The sequence below is a fragment of the Lagopus leucura genome, unplaced genomic scaffold (genome assembly GCF_019238085.1).
Source record: "Lagopus leucura isolate 7727_CA_CO unplaced genomic scaffold, USGS_WTPT01 Super-Scaffold_100002, whole genome shotgun sequence".
NCBI lineage: Eukaryota > Metazoa > Chordata > Aves > Galliformes > Phasianidae > Lagopus > Lagopus leucura.
In genome coordinates this window covers 71753403-71777487 of record NW_024962263.1, presented here as the reverse complement: position 1 = coordinate 71777487, position 24085 = coordinate 71753403, and the positions used below count along the sequence as shown (strand labels likewise).

At 41.1% G+C, this 24085-nt stretch overlaps 1 protein-coding gene across 22 annotated transcripts in view; it reads right to left on the bottom strand.

The window, feature by feature from the left end:
- The window catches only part of RIMS2 (regulating synaptic membrane exocytosis 2), a 437811-nt gene extending 417629 nt beyond the window's left edge, over window positions 1-20182 (bottom strand). For all 22 annotated transcript variants that reach the window (XM_042868720.1, XM_042868731.1, XM_042868726.1 and 19 more), the window contains exon 1: window positions 20013-20182. In XM_042868720.1, coding sequence (XP_042724654.1) covers window positions 20013-20182 — 170 coding nt within the window. The remainder of the gene's footprint in view (window positions 1-20012) is intronic.
- Window positions 20183-24085: the final 3903 nt, after the last annotated feature.

Sequence of the window (24085 nt, the reverse complement as noted above, 5' to 3'; positions counted from 1 at the left end):
GCAACATGTCACAATTTGAAAACTTGTCAAAAAAAAAAAAGAAAAAGAAAAGAAGTCTGACAAAAATAGAAAAGATTTCATTCATTACAGCATGAAGCTGCATTAAGGGATATTCAGCTTGAGGATTAGGATCAGATTTTTCATCAGAGGGCGGTGGGCATGGAACAGGCACCCTAGGGCAGTGGGCACAGCCAGAGTTCAAGGAGTGTTTGAACAGCGCTCTCACACAGATCTTAGGGTTTGAATTTTGGGTGGGAGATGCTTGATGGTCCCTTCTAGGATGTTCTGTGATTACCTCAGTGAACTCGCAAATACCAACAAAAAGTTGAGAAGGTGCAAGGAAAACCTGAATGCATCTCGAAACTGCAAAGGATGTGAAAAGATCCGAAGGAGCCCGAGAGAACACGTGCAGCTGTAGTACTTCTGTGCACTATATGGCAGTAGGGAATTCTTCTGCAGAAAGTTCAAAAAATAAATAAAACCTTAAAAATTCCTCACACAAAAAAGGTACTTTCTCCCTCTCAAGAATTTACTAGTGTCACTTTCCATCTGGATCTGCTCTTCAGTGGTAACACCGTGCAAAATCCAGACACTATCCCTTCTGCCTTTCTTCTCACGCTTCCTGAGCTCCATGTCTGATCCTGCAGCCCATTCCTACAAAGAAGAAAGTCACTGCAGAAGCAAAGAAACATTTGCACTGAGCAAAATCTGCCTGGATCAGGATGAGCAGAACAATAAAAGGAGAGAGTGAAAGGATGTCTGAAAGAGACAGTGAACAAAGAAAGAAAACAAGTGCTACCAGTTCCGGCAAAGTCAAAATAAATATACTTTATCCTTATGTACTACATATCAAATAAAATCTTTTCCTTATCCCACTTAAAAATACGCAAGGAATTTTTGTTTCCATTTTAAACTGACAGCCCTAGAAAGATAACCTATATTGAAATGGACCATAAAGTAAATTGAAAAACGTAGGGAAGACTCTGAAGCGAGCTGATGAGATCGGGAATGAATAATACTTCGTAAAGATCACTTCTTTGATCACTTCGAATGAAATCAGAGGAACTAATAGCAGCCAGATTTAGTGTTGTGGTTGTTCCTTTCCCTGCCCCCTCCCTTTCTGGTTTTTTTTTTCCCCTGTTTTTCCTCTGATGTTATATTATCTTTATTTCTGACCCAAAGAAATTTATGGTAGTGAGCTAAACTCATCCATCAAAATATCCTCACAACAGATAGCCAAAAGATTTTTCTCTACTGCGTACAAGGCCCGAAAGGACAGGTCAAATAAACCCCACCTAATAGCAGGCAACAGTAAAACTGTTAAAATGAGAATAAATGCCATTATTCACTATTAGAGTACAGCTAGGGGCACAGCAAGCTAATTGCTTCATTACAATGGACGGATTAGATTATTAAGAGTGAAATGATTATCAAGTGCGCAGTCATGGGGTCATACTGGATTCTTCATTTCTCCTGGAGGCACAGTTGTACTGATGGCAAAGAGTGTTTCTAAAACCTTAAGTATCCAGGAGGCTGCACTTTTTCTTTTCAAATGAGGACACTGTCACTTTGATTCATGCATTAATCATTTCCTGATCAGACTACTTCAACTTTTTCTAACAAGGATGAGAAAATACAACTCGTATAAAATGCAGCAACCTCCCTACTGAACAAGAATAAGGTAGGAGAAGATACCTCCTCACACCTTCTATGCTGCAGGGCAAACTACAGATTTTGCTGCTATAGATACATCTGATTAATCCACAATGCAACACACGCTGCAGGTAATGGAATTCAGGACAGGACCTGGGATGAACCTAAACATATCTTCTGTTGTGCAGGATTGAGATACCTTCATCATAAATAACCCACAACAGCTGTTTTACAGCTTGCCATGACCCTCACCTGATGCACACAGTAGTGCTTCCTTTTAGGGAAAGCCAGGACACAGGGGAACTAGAAGAGACATTTCAATTTTGTTCTACTATCAACTAAAACCTCAAAGTTAAGTTGCACACCTGAATCCAGAGAATTGGAACTTACACCAAACTGCAAATACTGGGAAGCATATTCTGTTAAACTCCTGACAGAACATTCTCAATCAGGAAAAGTTCTGTTACCTGACTGAGCTCAAATTCATATGGCTCTTAAAATGAATGGTTTGCCTTCCAATTGAAAACCCCTTATAAAAACAAAATTCTTCCTCATGGACAGCAAAGAACAAGCAGAAAGATGTCCACAGAAGTCTTCTGAAAGAGTTGGCACTATTTCTGTCAAAAGTTCTGAGAACGGAACAATACCTACTTGTACTGCTTCAGAGGCAACATTTGTTGAAGGCTGTGCATATATGTTTTGGGAGTGCAAAGGGATAATCTAAATTTGTTCTTGTTTCTAATCACTTCCTTCTTTGTGACAGAGCAGGCAATCCCAAAATTTGGGAACAAAATGTTACAGTCAAATCCCTCTCCATCTCTACCCAGGAAACACCCACATGAACTTGCAGAAGGTCTCTGAAAAGAAATTCAGGAAAGCTCTCTCAGTGCCTTCAGTCAATCCATCCATTTTCTGAAGAATTTAGATCAATCTGCTCTAACTGAAATGGGATAAAACAGCTTATTAAATACAGAAACATGGGAAAACAAAACCAGTGTGGAAATCTAGACTACAACTTACTTTAAGTGCGTCTGACAGATTGAGAGAGCACAAGTAGGTTGTAGCAAAACAAGAAAGTGAATAAGCAAATGAACAGAAGCTGATAGCACCCAGGCTCTCGCATTTTGACTGGCACGGCTGTCTGTCACAAGCAAATGAAAAACAGCACTTCAGTTAGAAATGGTGCAGCTGACAGTGCAAAAAAAGCCTCAGCCATCAAACGCCAACTGTTAGAAATAACATTAATTAAATACATCCTTTTCAAATCTCTGTACTTTGATTCTTGACTAAACTGGATAAATTTAGCTACAGACAGAGTCGGTTTTGCTAGCACCCATGAAGTTGTTAGCAGCAGACATAGAGGGATTTGCCAGTGAAAAGAGCTAAGATAAAGATATTGGGACAAAGATAATGGCAACTATTTTTACATGTTATCTACTAAAGATGGAATATGCAGCAGTGTTTTACAGCATAACACAAATGGTAAGAACAATTCAGAAAGATTCTCCTAATGGGATCCCAAAGGGTGCTGACTTGTTATTGCTTATTTACTTTTCAAAGATAAATGGCTTTTTTTATAAAAACCATACATAGATAAAACACTACAGATTTTTAATATTCAATAGATCTGTGCATAATTCCTACTTTACACTTTACTAAATAGGTAAGAACTCTCTTAGCTTTAAATCGAACTATTCTTCAAATACTTTCAGATTTCAGAAAAAAATACATAAAAACCGATTAAAGTAACTCAGACAGTGAGCACACCCTGAAAGGCAAGTTCAGTAGCTGTAAGAAAGAGAACAAGACCACTGAAAGCCCTACTGTCCTCTCCTTATCTACTACAAACAAATAAAAAACTACAAGACGTATCTACATACGAGATGATGTCATACATGCAGATATCAAATTGCAATTTCCTTTTACTCCCATTTCATTTTTGTAAGCACAATACTTGCTATATAAGTGATTATTCTTGAACTTTAACCCAAAAGCTTTATCGGGTTTGGGGAATGTACAATAGTTTCAATGTTCATTAAAGTGTTAACCTTTATATATGCATATCCCACAAAGTGATGTTACAAAATTTATTTAGAAGTAGCAAATACTTACCTATGATTTTTTGTTTTTCAAGGAAAAAACAAAACCCTAAAAGCAAAAATAAACACAAGAATTGCTGAAACTAAAACAGCTGGCTAACTTCACGACTTTGAAGTTAATTTCTAAAGAGCTGCAATTAATGTCATTATTTGTGAAAGACAGCAGTCAGTTCAATCACTTGCTAACGCGTTTTGGGCAAACAGTCTCCTTTTTCCTCATTTGTTTTACGGATTTCATCCACTTATCCATGGATCATCTACTGGAAAACTAGACATGATGATGCTTATCCACTTCTAACAAGGGAGAAACATCACCAACCCTTGAAGGAGTTACCAGAAAACACCTTACTGTGTAAGAATAACAAAGACAGCGGCAAAGTTTGGGCAGCCAGACTACAATCTCTGGATTCGGATCACACACTTCCAACTCAAGCAGCACTGACAATAAACGTAAGGAAATTTGGATGGCTCTTCAGTGATTATGATGGTATGATAATGGTCCTCAGTACCAAGAGAGAACAGAAGAAGCCCTTCGAGAACAAAGAATACAATTCTAACGCAACAGAAGGGGTTTTGTTCCAGGATTTCTGTTACAGCCACCACACCTCACCTCACATTACTGTTCTCTCCACTTTTCCACAGGCAACAATGCTACTTCAGGAACTACAAATTCACTGCTTAAATTCTCCAGGACAGGAGAGAGGCTGTCTGCAGTCCCTCAGTCCTTCATTGTTGTTATAGGTTTTGACACAAATGATGAGGAATAATGGACTTTTTTTTTCCTTTGACAATAAGATTACATCAGAAGTGATCTAATGACATCAGCAGACTTTAAGCAGAACAAAAGAACACAAGTTAAACCAAAATCAGACTCAATCATTTTATTATGGAAAGAATTTTTTTCAGGAAAGCATCATGAAGTGTTTTATATGCCAGTGATACGGTATAACCTAAATATTTTCTTAAAAGCTTCATCTGTAAAAGCGAGTTGGACAAAGTTTGTGATTTTAAATTAATCTATGCTAAAATCTATACGACCAACAGACCTAAGTGGCCATCTCCCAGAAACTTTTACATATAACAAGGACATAAAATCACAAGAAATGGAAAATCCTGTTTTGTATAAGCAAACTAAAAATACTAACTTTGTATTAATACAGATTAAAACATATCTGGAGTGCTTTAATAAATGTAACACTTCTTGGATGGAACCAAAATCTTCTTTAAGATTACTATGCTGTCCATAGTATTTTCCTTATTTGAAAATAATCCCATGATAGTCTCTAAAATATAGAGTGAGTGCATCTTCTTTACATACAGCATTAGGAGGAGAGACCTTCTAATAAATTTTGGAACCTTCAGTTTACAGTAACAGGCATTCAAGCTACCAGTACAAACTAACAATGAACTCACTCTAATGCAGTTGGACACAGGGAATTTGTTGAACCAGACACTGAGACAGTATGAATATTAACCTGTGAAAAAGTAAAAGCTTACCATGGCCTCCAGAAATGTGTCTAATATCTACAGGGGGAAAAAATGGTCAAAAGGAATTTAGTTTTAATGAAATTGCTGGTTTGTAAGTGAATATGACATTTTTAAAAATGTGTAATTTATTCACATTATGGGGCAGCAAATTACTTTCAGAAGAGTGGGCTTTGATTCTGAAAAGAGGATCATCACACTCCTTTTGGGGTATAACACATGTTAAGACGTTAAAATATTGTTCCTGAAGTAATTTTTACCAGCAGCCTAGAGGGGAGCCATAAGAAAGGGGACAGCTGTTTCATTTTTCAGTAAAATGCAGACCAAAGATGCCTGCTACAGCAATCCAAGAAAAAAAAATAGTTTCTGTCCAACAGTAGACTGTAGATCCTAATGAATACTGGACTAATATTAGCAACCAAGTAGAACAAAATATGTGAATATTTAATAGTCCTTCATAATACCCTGGTCCTAATAGATTTATTTCTCTCCTGAAAGAATGAAATGTCCTTCTAAATTATAGCATTGCTTAAAAATAAGAAGCCTAATGTTCAGAAAAATGTTACTACTATGGTGGTACGTCAATTGCTATATTTCTCAGAATCTTTTAAGAATTTTTTTTTTTCACTGCAGTCACATGTCAGGTGCACAAGTAAGTTTGCAAGTCTTTAACTTGGCAGAATCTATTTCTTTCATTACAATTATAAAAATTTAACTGCTTTGATACCATATCTATTTTTTCTCATGCGTTGGCATACATAATAGCAGAGGTTCAGTTCACACTTTGTGTTTCTTTGCTCTACCTTAGAAGCATTCAGTAGTTCAGTGACCCTAGCATATTTCAATTCAGTCAAAATTGTTGCAACCTACAGGATCCACTGTTTAAGAAGATAATAAGTTAAATTACAACAGAATTATTTGTGTTCTCTTTTTCAGTAGTCTGCATTTCAAGAAAATTGCAAACAAGTGAAGAGCCAAAATCATGACATAATTTGAACAATCAGAAATTCTTATCTCCACACAAAAGCTGAAGTAGGGCAAAGGAGCTCTCCCACGATCCACTCAATAGGAAGAGTATTTGGTCATTATGCCACCAATGAAAATGCATGAGCTTGCGTGTGCTGCAATTACAACTAGGATCTTTGCTACACACCTTTCATTATTTATGACGCAGATCACATCGGAAAGAGGCACAACACAGCTTTCCAGAGCCCATCCACTTGCCTGGCTTCATCTACAGCATTTCCCTTCCTTTCCTTCCATACCCATGAGCAAAACCAGCCTACTCTGCTCACCAAAAAATCTGTTCAAAGTGTCTGAGAAAAAAACTGCAGCCACTGAGACACAAAGGTTAGTTCACCCCAAGCTACCATCAGCAATGGCTTTTCAACTCCAGTTACTCAACTGTCAAATTTCAGGAGCATTTTCCTAGTTTTCTTCAGAAGAAAAGGCTCTGAATGTTACTTTTGGCTGCATTTACTCATAAACCTCAAAAATGGGATCTTCAAAATCGGAAATGACTTCCTAAGAGTTGATTGCTGGTTTTCTCAATGACTGCAACAAGAGCAGTCATTGCCGACTATGAAAACAAGAGCGGAGTAAGCCTCTGCTTCCACGACACAAACAGAACTAAGCTCATCTCTGCCAGCCCATCAGCTGCACTAGCACAGCTGCTTGCAGGACCGTACAGTAAACCAGATCAGTTCCTTTCTGCAGCTTAAAAATAGCTCTGCCGAAATAGGGAGGAGAAGGATATTTTTAAATTCCCTGCAGCACTTCCTCTAGGCAGCTCCCCACACACTTGCAGCGGGCCGTGGTGGTGCTGGGAAGGCAGGGAGCCACTGCTGAGGTGGGCATGGGGTTCTGACAGCCCTGGGCTGCCCACAGACAGAGCCGGGCCGCGCACACCCACCTCTGCGGGAGCCTTCCTCTCCTGCTCCGTTAACTGGGGACTCGTGAGAGCGATGTCACAAGGCTTGAGTTGCCCTGTGTGAACACAGTCACAAAATACTTGCTGGTATTTTGGTGATGCAATTTTTAGTTGTGCATCTACTGAATTATGCGCTTCTGTATAAATTTTGATCTTTTATTATTATTATTATGCCGGTATGAAGAAAATTATGAACTAAAGTACAAAGATAATGGAGTTGACGGGCAAAATTCAGCAATGCTTTCCTCCCTTTGCTTCACACCCAGAGAAGTTTTCCAAAGAAAAATTTTATTAAACCGAAACTAAGGCTGGAATACTTAGTACTGTAAGTATAGAAGCTATTACACAGATGTTCCAACCACCCCTAAAAAAATATACTAATGATTGCCAAATCTGTTAAGTAATGAAAATGCACAGAAGAGCTCCTGTATAAACCTCATCCCACATCATGATAATGCCATCAGCAGTTAACAAATACTGAATACAAGCTATTTGCATTCAAGCGAGAAGTTATTTCATGGTACTTTTGCTCTTTTAACACAAGCCACCATCATTCTCATGGGCAGCTTTACTGAAAGCCCAGCCGTGACAATGGGAGGCAAAAGCTGTTTTAAAACACGTCATCTTTATCAAGGAAGTGCACAGTCTTACCTGGGTTAGGCACAGCAGCCTTGATGAAAGTAAAAGTAAAAAAAAAGTAAAGCTTTGCAAGGATTACTACAATAAAACACTTCTGTCAAAGAAAAACCTGTGGTTAGAAAGGGTGACAAAAAAGCTACCAATTCTGAACTACTCTTTCCTATTTACCTAAGAATAAAATGAAGAGCATATTACTGGATTACTGAAATCAGTAGCAACAAAAAGTATACAACTGTTTATTTATTTATTTAATGACCCCATGAACTAATGAATTTTCTGATGAACATTCAGGAAGTTCTTTCTTCATTAAAAAAGTAAATGTAAATTGGGATGGATATGCTATATTCTTTACATGTACAGTGGTTACTCACTGTAAAAAAGAGAGATGTTATTAACTATTAAATTATGACTGAACTTACAGTGAAAACACACCTTCAATGAAAGCTCTTCATTTTTAAAAATATCACTTGACAAAATTCGAAGTCCAAAAAAAGATAATTTTTAAACCTACATTCATTTTAATTAATGTAACTTCTACTTGCAAATAACTGGTCTTTGTGAGAAAAGAATTAGTTATTTTTATCAAGGTTGTGTTGGGACATGTGTTATTCTGACTGTGCCCTAATTACACAATTTTCATCATTCTTGTTTGTGTAGAACAATTACTACCATTCACATTAATACTCAACACTCCAATCAAATGTTTGCTTTGTCTTTTCTCAAATAAAAGCATGTTTTATAAAAGAAAGTCTCTGTTAAAAAAAGACTTCAACAATTTTGAAACAATTCTAGACAAGAATGTTCAGCAAGTCCTGCACATGGCATGTTTGTATATACACTATAAAGTCACTAAAAACATTTGTCTTTCAACTATGGCTAAATAAATTCAAAATATTTAAGCGTCTCAGTGTTTAGGTACAGACGCCATAAACTTCATTCACCTTTGTCCTCTTCTTTTTCAGATATCACTCAAACAGAAGAATTCACCTTTTCCAAATACTGAGCTTTCTCTGCACACTATCCTGAAAATACCTTTTCTTGGCTTCACACCAACCTGTACCAATTACCTATTTCAGATAAACCATAAACAGGACAGGAAAACATGCACTTGGATTTTCTGATACATATTTTTAAGCAAAGGTGCAATTTTTAAAAAAGAAATATGGAAACTGGATAAAAATGTAATTTTCTTTACAGAATAATTTGCTTTTTTTTTTTCCATTTGCTTAACTTCATAGATTGCTAACTTTTGAATCTCTCTGGTACCTTTGGTAATGTACAGCAGAATAATGAAAAATACTTCTTCTCATGAAATGTCTTCTGGTGTGAAATATATTAACATGAGAGAAATACCAACATTCAAAAAATATTTCCTTTTGTTACGTTTAGCTCTGCAAATCTGCCACTTACATATAAACCAGACTATCAGCAAAGCATCTACAGTATAATTTCACAACTAATCCTAAAAGCCAAGAAATAATTCAAAAACAGAACAAAACTCTTCATTACAGACATGAATTGAAATAAAATTTTTGCTTTAAATAGTCTGCATGTTTACTGTTATATTTCATATCAGAAATGCTATAAGTAGCTTAAGAAAAAATAAGATTTTCTTGAAGCGTTTTAACTTTAGTACAAAACACGTGTTCAGTAAAAATATAATCCTCAGCTTTCCAAACGTGACAGTGATGCTATTTTTCTAGCTGTTAGATAATACATGGTTCAGCTGTCACTTACTGTGCAGCAGTTGGTTACACAGAATGAAATGAATCATAATCGCAGTGACTAACCAAATTAATAGAAGCATGCTGAATCAAAACTCGTGTTCCCAAACTGTCTCAGGGCCTGATTCAGCAAAAATATATTTAATTTCTAATCCACACAACATCTTCAGCAGATACCTGTTTATCCAGACTTTTAAAATACAAAAATGCTGTTTCGGAATGCCTATCAATAGTTTCAACAGCAAATCAAGCCCTATTTTTTTTAATTTATCAAAAGCATTCCTACCAACTTCTGAATACACAGTAGCTAAATAAATACTGTTAAATTCATGATTTACTGGCAGAAAAAGCAGAGAAGATACTCAAAGCACATGTTAAAATCTCTCTAACTTACATTCATACATGGAAGAAAGATGATGCGTGAGTTCAAAAGAACCTTAGACTGAGGTTATAGAGAAATATTTATTTCCATACGGCGAAATATTCTGTGTTTCTAACTACTCATCTAGCAACCAGACTATCTTCAGCCATGATTTTCTATCTTCTGGCTGGAAATATCCACTAATCATTCCTGCTAGAGAACGCAATGCACAGATTTACTTCATAATGTACTTTTGTTGGCAGATACGTTTCATCCCACATACTGGAAATATCTCATATTCCAAGGTCTTCTTTTGAACCTCATTCTTTGAAGGCTCTCTGAAATTAGCCCAACAGATATATCACATCCTAAGAATAACCTTGGTCTAGAAAGGAAGCATACTCAGGTTCCTGGGAGCGAGTCTCAAACACTGAAGATATGGATAAATAAACATGCTCTAATTAATAATTTATTAAAATATTAGCCAAAGGTACAGATTGACACACAGGCTTCTGAAGAAGTCTAGAGAGCGATAAAAGTCAGCACCAGTACAGAAAGTGACTATGGCATTTTTATTAGACCACAGAGTGAAGTGTTCTCAAGGCCAGAACTCAGAGGGTGAGATTCAACTTACTTAGCTTAAGATGTCTACAGAGACTCTATGTCTGACATACTCACTCTATCTTCTTTTTAAGTCCATGGCCAGAAATGGGCTCTGCAGTTCATCCAGACTACACGAACTGTCTAATTTAAGATGAGACGGATCACATCCTGAAAACACCTCCTTTTTCCATTGGCTCTAAATTGAAGTTTAGAATTTCAGAATGTTAAGCTATTTCATATATAGACGTATTACACTGTAGGTACCGATATTTGATCAGAATAATTTCAGAGATTCTCTGTACTCCATCTCAAACTCCAAACGTTGTAAATGTGGAATGAAACATATATCAAAACTGAGACAATTCCTTTCTTTAACCAAGCAGTTCTCAGAGTGCAGAACCCAAAGTCTGATTTCGTGAGGACTCACAATCCAAATTTTTCTGTCTAGGTATGCTTCTCTCCCACAAGGACACCTTGGCACCTAATAACAAGTCATCGGTTCTTTTCTCGGTCAGTAATGTGAATAATCTCTTTTCACTATCCATCCACGTATTTTCATTTGATGCTTAGTAATTAAATATCTTTGGGATCCCAACTTCTTTGTCAAATTTGTTCTACATCAAGCAACAGCTTCCACAGAAGAAATACATATAGCACAGGCAGCAATTCTTTCCCTTACAATATTGAAAAAGCCTTTCCAAGGACGAGCAAGCTCTGTGCTCTACACTCTCAGCTTGAGAAGATTTGAACACAGCTTTCTCTTCCCTAACCAACAAGCTATGGGCAAAATTGGAATGAGATTATTCTGCATTCTGCTTATGAAGAGGAGCCTCGGGGGAGATCTTATCACTCAACAGTTATCTGAAAGGAGGCTGTGGCAAGGTGGGGGTTAGCCTCTTCTCCCATGTAAACAGCAATAGGACTAGAGGGAATGGCCTCAAGTTTTGCCATGGTGATTCAGGTTGAACATTAGGAAAAATTTCTTCTTTAAAGGAGTGGACAGGTTCTGAAATAGGCCACCCAGGGAGGTGATTGAATCACCATCCCTGGAAGTGTTCAAGAAATGTTTAGATGTTCTACTGCAGGACGTGGTTTAGTGGGAAAATATCAGTGGTAGATGGATGGTTGGACTGGATGATCTTGGAGGTTTTTTCCACCCTTGGTGATTCTACAATTCTTTGAAAGTATGGACAAGCAAGAGAAAGTCTATACAGCTTGTCAGGATTCTCTCCCAAGGCAAATCCTAGTTGTTGCTCTATGGGCTGTATATGCATTTTATTTAAGTATTCTAATATAGCATCAATACAGACAGAATGCAATTCAGCAGGGATGAAGACTAAGCCTAAGTTGGGATAATCAACTTCATAAAATAACAGGTAATGATTCACTCAATAGCAGCTCTGCAGAATAGTATGTTGAAGGTACAGTAGATCCCAAGCAAACCATGAATCAACTTGCTACACCATGACAAAAACCCCAAATATACATGACATTGGCAGTACAAAGGAAGTGAGTGCTCTATTTAGGACATATCGCATTACCCTTGTACTCTCCCCAGACCATTGTCTGCAATACTATGTCTCATTCTGGACACTATTTCAGAAAAGCTCAATTAGAAGGAATACTGAAAATAGCAACAAGAATAGCCCAAAGTCTGTAAAATATGACCTGTTGAGTCTACAGAAAGGAGGGTGGGAATCTACAAGAGGAGATAGAGTTCCACATGTGAAACACATTAAAGGTTGCAGCAAAGAGTAACAGAATGTTCTGCATTTCCACTGAAGATGAAGTAGCTAATGGCAGGAAAGAGATTTAGGTTTTATGTTAGGAGAAAAAAATTGAATGGTAAGGATAATTACAGTGAGTAGCTGGAACAAATTACTAGGGAGATCCAGGAATCTCCAACCCTGGTTAGGTCAGTAGTTGTATTTCTTTGTTCCCATACTTCTCAACAATAAACTGTCACCTACAAAAAAAACTTCATACATATCAGGATTGAGGAGTTCTATGCCAAGATCTGTTTAGGTCGCTCTTAATCTTTTCCCATGTAAGCAGCACAGCTCTTGCAGCTTGAATTCTGTATATCTCTTGTGATGTGCTCCCGCTTCAGCCATGAAATCTATTTATTGCACTGGCCAGGTGTGCCCTCACAGCTGGGAACCACTATATTAGATAAATAAGTGTCAGGAATTGCTCTGTTATAACGGGTCACACCTGCAGGCAAAGAATGAATTGTAAGGTCTCCCGAGGCACCAATCCAGCCCTATCTTCTATTGGTCTTCGAGTTTTTTTGAGAATTAAACAGCCTTACAAAATCATTACTTCTCACTCACCTTTTCTTTAAAAAGGAAAATATATACATACATCAAGCATTAGAGGAACAGTCCAGGGAAAAATATTTATTGCTAACACACCACAGTTCTCATTGTTGAAAAGTTATCTTGAAGATGCTTGCAAAGCATTTTACAAAAACTACAAGTGATTATAACTCACAATTTCATTTAAAAGTCAAAATATTTGTGTGATAATACGCACTCTACAGAAAGACTACCCCTACAAATACAGAGAATCCGACTGCCCTGCTATATCAAATACTTAGTAATGCTGTACAACCTGTGAGATGGCACATGTACAATTATAATGCAGTATTTGCTATAGGAAACCATTTGCCTTAAAAATAATGATACTGAATAGAGAAAGTGTTTAAGCAAATTCATGTAAGACATAAGAAGAATCAGTTCCATTAGGACACTAAAAAGAAAATCACTTATTTATGTTTTAATTAAAGTTTAAAGATTTTCTCTGTGAATTTTCTAAATAGAAGCAGTTGCACTTTTTTGTAACACGAGTTCAGCTCTTGCTGACTCCAGCTAAACAAACAGGGTATCTCAGTATGGTTGTAACAATACCTTAAAGTCTAAATCAAAGTTAATATGCAGGCTCTCTCATCAAAACTTCAAAACTCCCAGTCAAGTGAATTACCTGAAACTCCTTCCCATCAATTTCCATCATGAATTTGATTTCAGATTATCAAAATGCAACTAAAGTAACCCAACAAAAATGTTTAGGCAGAGAAATGTGATGGCAACCAACATTTAAATTCAAGGATATAAAAGAACTGTGTTTCACCTTCAACAAAACCGACACAGAACGGTACAAATTACTTTGAAATCTTACACTCCTAAAATGAAATATATTAACTTCAAACACGCTGCTATTCCCCTACTTGATCTTGCACTATTACATTAGCTGTTACAATCTTGGTCCTGACTGATAATCCTTTGCAGCTTCAACACAATACCTTGGGAGGGGGAGACATGAGGAATCAGTCAAAGCAGAAAACCTACAATTTTACTGTATCACAAGAAGTTCAACATAACCTGAGAGACAGTTGCTGGAGTTTACTGAGCTTAAAAAAGCACTACCAGATTAGATATAAACTGTTGTTCTTAATGCTGTAATATAGCCTCAACAGCCAGTTATAATTTGAGTTTCCTCCTCAAAAGATCCTCCCATTACAACATGCAGTTTTTCAAGGCATACTCCAAACTCAGTCAGCATGGAAAACAACATAGTTTGCTTTGAACTTAAATGCATTTCAGTTAATTTGCCTGAATAACAGCTAGTTTTGAATGCCATTTTTAAACAAACAGTCTTTAAGTAGATTCTTCTCACAAGACTGATTTTAAAAGACTCACCATTGCTTTTTTTTAAAATATGTAGCCATTAACCATGATATAGCAAGACAAATGATTATGATAACCCACGTAGTCTAGACTTTTTCAAAAAACAGTCCTCATCTCAAGACTCACTGTTAAGGTGTAACGTCTGCAGCAGTTAAGCAAGTATCAAATAGATCGTAACTAATCAATTTTTTGTTTCTTTTGGGGGTTTTTATCTTCCTAAATTCCTCTTCTTGTAGAAGAAAAAAAAACACCCATCAGAAAAATGCTGGGGAAAAAGGAAAGAAAGCAACATAAAGATTCTTCCTAGAAAACAAGAGCTTGAAAAACAGAGACCAGCACACACAGAAATTTTCATAGCCTTCTGACTACAGGATTGTAAAGCTTTAAGAAGCCAGAAAAGCAGAAATGAAGTGACATTCATTTCAAAAATTTCTAAGACTGTTGTGTTTACATTACAGATTAAAAAATGAACATTTATGTACATGGCTACCTCACATCAGTGGTTCCACTGGATTAAATTTCAATGTTCAAACCATTGTACTAGTCTTTCCTCCTTGTTACAGAACACTGAATATGCTTCAAGTATTTTAAAACACAGACGGCAGGGTAAAAACACTGCTATTTCAAGTTATAAGCCTTAGTTCTAGAGTAACATCTCTGATGTAGTTTGTACTTAAAATACACACGCTAATTAAGCTATTGTTTCAATGGAAAAATCAATTGTTTGACATCCTCGGTTATTTAGATGTTATCTAGTTCACAGACACATGTGGACAAAATCCAGAATGGAACATTCAGCCCCCTAACCCACTTCAAGAGACCACTGAATTTTACCCAGTCACTATTTCCTAAGATACAGTCCTCACACCCTGAAGTGCAGTCTACATTCTTGCCTTTAAGATGCAGAATTAAGTATTGTCTTTTGGCTTCAAAGAAGTGTAAAAGCAGATTTATTTCACAAGATACACTTTTCAAAAAGCACATAGAAGCTGGTGTTAACTATCTATTTTTTGGGTTTCTCATTAACTAAATCCTGTATCAGCCTTTCTATTTTTCAACCCCACGTGATATAAGGCCTCTCTATGTCCAACCCATCCTGCCTGCACTTTTGGAACACTCACTGGAACATCAGCACTACTGCTGCCTTCTGAAATTTTACTTAACATGAGCATTAACAAACCCAGTAATTAGTGTTACTGCCAGTCTGTATAATCTCCATATACATTCTGCTTAGTCACTGGCAAAAGCACCACTGCTATTCTTTGTAGACAGGGCACAGAAGCATGCTAGAAGCTCTGCAGGACAACTGTAAACCCTGGGTCTTCTTGAAGAGCAAGTGGTACAAGGCGTAACATCCTGACAGGTATTACTTACAGTATAAAGTGTCTAACCATGTGGTAAGAGAGAAGAGTAAGGAATAACAGCAATTTTGAGTGGCCAAAAAGGCAGTACACATTTGTTAAACGAAAGAAAGGGGAAAAGATTAAAAAAGAAAAAAAAAAAAAAGGGAGAGAACAGAGAATGAGGTTGTAGGAAGGGGAAAGGGAAGGCAAAAGGGAGCAGAAGGAGATAAGGATATTTGTTCACTTTCTCAACTCTACCTACATTTACAATTTCGACTGTCACTTATTTTATACTGCATAAAGTTATTAAAGTCATTTTGATCATATTTTTCTTCGTAATAAATAGGAACAAAGGAAAAATAATGCGTTGTGTAGTACTCTAAATTCTGGCAAAACTCAGCATTAAGTTACAGGACAATACCTCAGTCAACTACTACTGCCTGAATTTCTAATTTACAATGTGGCCAAAAGCAAATATTTCTGCATTACCCACTAAACTTCAGAATTTCCCATACACACATCTCTATGTTGGGGAAGGAAAAAAAACAAAAAAACGCAACCAATAATCACCACCTACACCTCCATCATCCATTCAGGCCCAAATTCAAATCCTAAACATAGAATCCTTTGAAAGCATTGTAAATCAGAGGTGATTACTCATAAAGCAGGATAATTATTTATAAAGCAGTATAATGGTTGTGTGAGCTACTTACACCGCTGGGACTCGCAGCCATGAGTCCGTTGCTTCCTTTCCCCCCAAGCCCAATATCCTGCCCCACACAGCAGCCTACACAGCCCAGCCTCCTCACAGCCTCCTTGTCAGATGTTTAATTTCAGTCATTTATTACCATGGCTGTGAAACCACAGACAGAGCAACTGAGTACACACAAGGCCACAGCCACACACACTAGGGCTGAGGACCTGAAGGAGTGGGAAACAGAGAGTCTCCTTCTCCATCTAACCTGCCATGCCTCCCTCCATTCTCTCTCCCTAGATAAAAATTATGGCAATTCCAGTTGATTCTGGTCACATGCACATACAATGAGTGATCTCCTATGACAGCCTCATAATCAATCTAGGTGATCCTGTGCAAATGTATGAAAAGTTGACTAATTTCATGATGAAACTTCTATTGGGAAAACTTGCCTTCTGCTGGGCCAAACTGTCCATACCTCTAGAAAGCTAAAAAGTGTAAATTTCAGATCTGTGAGTCTCAGCACACAAGCAGAGCACATCACCTTACTTTTAGAATAGTTGGACAAAGGAGCTAGGAACCTGTGGTCCTACAAGAAGATGGCTGTAAATGCACACCATACAGGCTGAAACAAAATCTTTACACATAACATCAGCAACCTAGCATCTTCTACGAGTGTTTTTTTTCTGTGCACATCCTCTTTAGCCAGTCCTTTGATACAGAAATAAAGTGCAAATGAAAAGCAAACAGGCAGACCACAGATCTCATAAAGCAACTCTCTTAGAGGAAATGGGTTACCTAAAATCCGCTAGAAAGCTTATGCTCACAAAACTAGAAATTACGAGAGGAAGGATGCACATAATGGAGGAGTAAAGTTTTTACATTTTATGCAATATCCAAGAAATTCAAATACCCACAAATACAGAATTTGAAAATAGGTAAATATTTCTATAACTAGAGAGAAGAATTTACATTCCGCATACAGACATAAGTTTACTTTTTCTAAACATTAAGCACATTAAATACTATGTTCAACATATGTACAGTAACCTTAACAAAAAGGCACCTTCCCAGAACACATCATTCAAAACACACTCCAAGGATCCCAACAGTTTCAAAGGACAGGCAGTCAGAGCAGCAGTTTGCTGCCTGTCCTCCTTTAAACGTGGAAGCTCCACCACAGGAGCACAGTGCACAACTGTAGGGAGGCATATTTCACACAGCAAACCAGGCCAAGGGAAAGAGCAAATCTGGAAAGCTTCAGTTTTACACGCTCTCATTTTCCAGCAAATCCTGGCAGGAATTCATGCTGACCTTTCACTATTAGTTGCTACAGATTACAACTCAATACCATCTGCATTTCTTTTCTCCAAAAAGAATAAAGCAAGCATAAGGAAAAGAAGATGCGTATCTATTTTAAATCCACACATATTTACCCCGGGGAGCACAAGGAAAAAAATAAACAGTCTACATTACAGATGTGAGTCACACTACTTAATGCACTTTTGGAAGATGCTCAAATACCACCGTGATAGGCACAGCACAAGAATTTGAAAAGCACAAAATAGAAATAGAATAGAGACGGGAAGTAGAGCCCAGGGACTAGCCATTCAAACTGATATTCAATCACCATAAATTATCTAAAACTTACCAAAGACCCATGCTTGTCCCTTTCTACAATATTTGAACTGTTATTGTGCTAAGATCTCTAGGTATCAACTTTTTTTTTCAATCATCTTTTTTTTAACCTCCTAAATTTCTCCATGGAATGAAATGACACAGTTTTATTGCTTAGTCAGACAAAAATACCTTCCACTTCAAAAGGAGCTTGCCTTCGAGGAGAATTACACTTGAACAAAGACTGCAGGATTTAGCTCTATATTTATCTATATGCAATAACAGTAGCCCATTCATCTAAATACATGGGGTTTTTTTCTTTCTTCTTCTTTCTCTTCTCTTGACAGAAGGAAAACATCTGTCAAAAGAATTAAGCTCAGTAATACCTATCTAAAAATGCAGAACACACTCTGGTATGACTGGTGGAAGGTTGTGATTAATAAATCTGTTGGCATTTTCAGAATAAACATGCATCTGATGGACCAAGGAGCCACTTCACTTAAGGAAAACGAAACTGGTGAGTTATTCATCTGACACCAGATCACTTCTCTGCATCCTATAAAATATATTACAGGCCACCTATACAAATTCCATTGAGAACAGCATTTTTGCAAGAGCCTGTTTCAGGATATTCTTTCTATATAACCTTTATGCTACTTCCCTCGCTGCTCACACAGAAATCAAGAGGAAACTTTAATAAGAGCCTAAACCCCACCTAAAGTTTGTCTTCAGATTGTGATGAAGCCCTTTCTTTTGTTGGCTGTCTGCTTCCAAGATTCTAAAAGTTTGTTCTTCATCTGCAAGCTGAAGAGTTCAAGCTGATCCTAGAATCATATTAAGATCTGAGATACAGAAGCTACCACAAAAGTTGCCAGGAGCTTCCTGTAAGTGTAGCATCGTATACTTGTGTTGCAACTTGAATATTTTTCCATTTCCTTCTTGGTTAATGATTTTATGACTGCAGAGATTTTAGACAGACATGTGCGTTTATTTCGGTATACTATACCATTTAGAAATAGAGAGTGCAACTTGTTTTAAAACGAGTGCCATAATATCAAGTCAATTGAACAGCATTAGGCTGAAAGGTATTTAGTTATAAAACTAGGTATGGCACTTTATTTCCAGTGCTCACATTACACTGGCATTCTTTGAGATGCACACCCAATAAAAACATCTCCTGAAACAGACTTACACGGTTTAGATCATCTCACAGCTCCATAGCTGCCACGTAAGTGATAACTTCAGTGTAAGTTTTCGTTAGGATGATTTAAAAAAAAAAAAAAAAGAAGAAGAAGAATCTTGGAAATAGGCTTTGGGGCAGCTTTCAAGCACGGGGCTCGGAGGGCCAGCTGGAGCTGACATGCCCACGACACAATACTAATTCAGCGCTTTAACTTGCTGGGGTTTGGTACGAAAGAGGCGCTCGGTGCTTCAGCCTCGCGGCGCCGCTAAGAGCAGTACCCACAAAACGAGCAAATCGCTCCTTTTCAGGCAGACACGGGTCAGCACCACGGCGAGGGGACAGCTCCCGAGTCCTCCCGCCGCGGCCGGCGAGGCTCGGGACCGCTCGGCGGGGCCGCTCTCCGCCCGCGGCAGCCCCCGCAGGACGAGCCCCGGGGCCGCAGGGGCGGCGCCGCCGGACGGCTCGCGGTGCTGAAGCACGGCCGCGGGCTCCCGCTTGGAAAGAGCAGCGGGGCGGGGGCGGGCGGCAGACACGTTGTCGGAGGAAGATGGCGGCTGTGGCAAACCCACCCGGCGAGACGGCCGGAGCCTAGGCCCCAGCGGTCCCGCCAGCGCGGGGCAGTGCCGCCGCCGCCCGCCCGCCGTCTGCCGAGCCCCCTCACGGAGCCCGCCGCCGCCGAGCGCCGCCTCGGCCCGGCTCCCCCCTTGCTGCCGGCGGCACGCGCCGGGCGAGGACGGCACCTGTGCGGCCATGTTGAGCGCCGTGCCCCCGCCGGCGCCGGGGCTAGCGGAGCCTCGGCCGCCGCCCGACCCGCCGAGGAGAGCGGCGAGCCTCGGGCCCCGGCTCCGCGCCGGCCCCGGCCGCGCCCCATCGCCGCCCGAGTGGCGAGAGCCGGCAGCCCTGCCCGGCCCCGCCATCCCGCTCCGCTCCGCCATCCCGCCCGGCCGCGCCGCCCCAGAGGGCCGGGGACGGGGAAGGGACGCGCCCGCCCTTACTTGAGCACGGATTGCTCCTTCTCCTCTTCCTTCTTCTGGCGGTCCATGACGGCCAGGATGATCTTCCGCTCTTCCTCCGTGAGGTGGCTGAGGTCGGGCATCTCGGGCTGAGTCGCCGGCAGCGGCTGAGGAGGCGCAGGGCCGCCCCGGGGCCCGGCGGGAGCCGACATGTTTGGTGGGAGCTCCGCGCCGCTACGGGAAGCGCTCTCCTGGCTCCGGCGGCAGCGGCGGGAGCGGCCGGCGCGGGGCGAAGCACATACAAATCAATAGCCCGTCAGCAGCCGGCAGCCTCGCGGCGAGGGGCGGGGTGCCCAGAGCCCCGACCTCGCAGCCACGCGCCCGGCCGCCGGCTCCCCGGGGGCGGCGGGGCCACGGGGGCGAGCGGCGGGGAGCGGGGAGGGGAAGGGCCGGGGAGGGGAGGAGAGGGCGGGATGAGCCCCGGAGCGCCGCGCTTTAGGGGCGATCGGGATTACCTCGAGCGGGGAGAGGGGGGACGGAGCGGGGGACGGAGAGGGAGAGCGGAGCCACGGCGCCCCGGGGCGCGCAGCGGGGAGAGCCCCTACGGGCGAGCGCCGGTCCCGGCCGCTGGCCGCGGCTCATCGTCCCTCGCCGCCGTCCATGGAGGGGGCCACCTCCCGCCGCCGCTCCACGGCCGAGCCGCGCCGCTTCCTGCCGCCGCCCCGCTTGGCTGCTGCCCTGCCGGCTGCGGGAGGGAGGCCGCCTAACCCATCGCATGGCGGACGACCGGAGTCACGGGAGGGGGCTCCGCATCGCCCCGGCGCCACCACCCCCACCTGAGCAGCGCGGCGCCTCCTCCCGGCGCGGGGCGCGGGGCCGGCTGCCGCCCCTAGCGGAGCTGAGTGGCGGGGGCTGGTGGGAGCGGCCGGCGCTTCTTTATTTAAATAAATACAAGAAAAAAAAAAAAAAAAAAGGACGCGATAAAAATCACGCGAGGAAGGACAAGGAGGAGCCGGCGCGCGGGGAGGACCGAGCCCGACGGTCAACGGGGAAGAAAGAGCAGGGCGGGCGGTGCGCGGCCGCCGCCGCCTCCACGAGTGCTGCCTGGACGAGGGATGGGCGGAGAGGAAAAACCGCTCAGTGGGGCCGGGACACGGGGCGCAGGCCGAGGCGAAATCGTCGGCTGGGAGGGGAGCGGTAGGGCCGGGCCGAGTCCGCGGGAACTGCCCGCCACAGGTGGGGCCTGGAGCCGCGCGGCCACCGCAGTCCCGAGCCCTCGGAGCCCTGGCGGGGCAGTAGGCTCAGCCCCAGCGTCTGTCTGATAGCCCTGACAGGCAGAAGGTGGTAAAACGCTGAAGAAGGGTGTCCTCCTTTCAACCCAGAAGCCAGAATAAACCTCCCAGTGTACCTGTGCCACCTGTATAACCTGCACCTCAGCTGTCAGTTTGATGGCAAGAAATCTGGAGCATGGATCATACTTTACCAAAGATGCCATCTAGCCCCAGTAAATGGGAAATAATCTATCTGAGAACAATGAAGGACCAGGTGAATCCACATCTGTGGGTTTTCAATGTCTATTCAGTTTTGGGCCCCTCACTACAGGAAAGATGTCAAGGCCCAGGAGTATGTCCAGAGAAGGGCAAGAAAGCTGTGAGGGGGCTGGAGCACAAGTCTTATAGGGAGCAGCTGAGGGAACTGAGATTGTTCAGTCTGGGAAAAGGAGGCTTAGAAGAGACCTTATCACTCCCAGAATGATCTGAAAGGAGGTTGTTGCAAGGTGGGGTTTGGGCACTTCTTCCCAGGTTATTGGGAACCGAACCCAAGAGGGAATGGCCTCAAGTTTTATCGGAGAGGGTTCCGGTTAGATATTGGGAAAAAATTCTTCTCACAAACAGTGGTGAGGTGTTGGCACAAGCTGCCCAGGGAAGTAGTTAATTCACCATCACTGGAGGTGTTCAAGAAACATGTGGATGTGTCACTGAGGGACACAAGTTAGTGGACATGGTGGGGATGGGTTAGCAGTTGGACTAGATGATCTCAGTGGTCTTTAACCTTAGTGATTACATGGTTCTATGATTTACAGATAGTAGAGGTCTACCTGTGGTTGACTCACATCATGAGACAACTTGTATCAACTGCAAGTGTGGTGTAAGCATATATAACAATAATAAAGTGGTTTTACGAGGTTTTGTTTGGACTGTCTGAACTCTCCAATACAGAATGTATGTTTCTGGAGCTGGCATTATTTGTAGTGGGCTATACTATCAACTTACAATCAGATGTGAAGGCCTGAAAATGAAAATCTTCTTGAAAGTTTCACTAACTGAAGATCTCTGTCTGTCATGTTGTGCTGAAGACATCATTCTTTTGGGAAAGCAGGTTGTGGAACAACAGACCACCAGACAAGCATGACAGGTTGGCTGTGCTAAAGCAAAAGTAATCCATACCTGTGATCATGCACATACATTCATCAAATGTTAATTTTGCTCAAGAAATGCCATTGGCATCTTTAACTGAAAAGAACGTGTTCCTATGCTGGATATAGTCTCCTTATGTATAGTGGGCTGTTGTTCTACACAAACTGAGCATGCTGTATTTGAGCAGCTGCCCTTAAGAAATAAACTGCGATTTTCATCAAGTCCTCAAAGCATTCTGCTCTTCCTATCACCATCACCTTCACCTTTCCAGATGGATTCCAGCCAGCTGGCTCTCCCCCAGTTCCCTGTTCCTTCCAGGCACCAGATAAATCTGGCATCTAAGTCAAAAAGAGGAAAAAAACGTAGAAGTCTGGGTCATCAGATTACCAAAGATAGTAGAGTCCTTGTCAATCTATAAAAGTTGAATGGAAGATTTAACTTGATTCATCCCTTTGGGAAAACTGCATTTTAACCTGGAGAAGTGAGGAAAGAGAGAAATCCTCAATAATTTCTAAGAATATTTCTAAGAATAATTAAAGGAAGTAAAAGGACCACTTTTATGCAACATCTTCACCCTGCCAGGTTACACAGCTCTTTAAAAAATAGTTTGTGCCGTGTCCCAACCATAAACACCAACAGCGTTGTGATCATAACTGTTGTTGCAGAAGTGCACTATAGATCCCTAAGCCTGGTTTCATTCACCTGAATTTCTTCCCCATGGGAAGTTACCTCTGATCTATTTGCATTTATAGTGCCTGCTTCTGCAATCATTTCAATGTGCCTCTGATTTTTCATCCACCAATTACAAACACTGGCTCTCAGTTTGACTGTAGGAGCTCAGTAGCTTTCTTTTCTCTTTATGATTTGCTCTTTTCCCACTAAATCCAACACCACAGAACATACAGCTATAAACAAATCCAGGGACAGCAGCTGTAATCCCCAAATAGTATCTAGTTATTTGCTTTGGAAGAATGGAGCAGACTTAGCAGAAGACATTCTGTGACTCATTGAAGAAATGGCTCTACTTGACCTTTCTCTCCTGCTATGTCCCCTTTTTCTCATCAGCTCCACCTATCATTCCTCACGTTTTCCTGCCATTAAATAGAAACACTACTCATTCATGTCCTTGTCAGCTTGTAGAGAATTGTCTCATACTGTTCTTTGTATTTACACAATACATATTGATGAAATTATACACAGAGTAAGCTTCTCTACGTACTCCAGAGTAATTGTGTCAATGACAATCTAAAAATCAAAGAGTTGGAAGGGACCTCGAGGATCATGAATATCCAACCCCCCTGCCACATGCAGGGCCAACAACCTCCACGTTTAATACTAGACCAGGCTGCCCAGAGCCCCATTCAATCTGGCCTTGAACACCCAGGGACGGGGCATCCACAACCTCTCTGGGCAGCCTGTTCCAGCACCTCACCACTCTCTCTGTAAAGAACTTCCCCCTGACATCCAACCTAAATCTCCCCTCCCTCAACTTCAAAACATTTCCCAAATCAACAAAGACAAATTATTATTTTTTAGCATGATCATTCCTGAACTTATTTCTAAGGACCATCCATTTGGAATTCCCTTGGTAGCGAAATGCTGCAAGCTCTGGTCTCACTTCCAGGAGCAGTGTCTCTAGGTACCTGCCCTTCCTTCATTTCAGCTCTCCTTCAGAATTCACTGCTACTCAGAAGAACA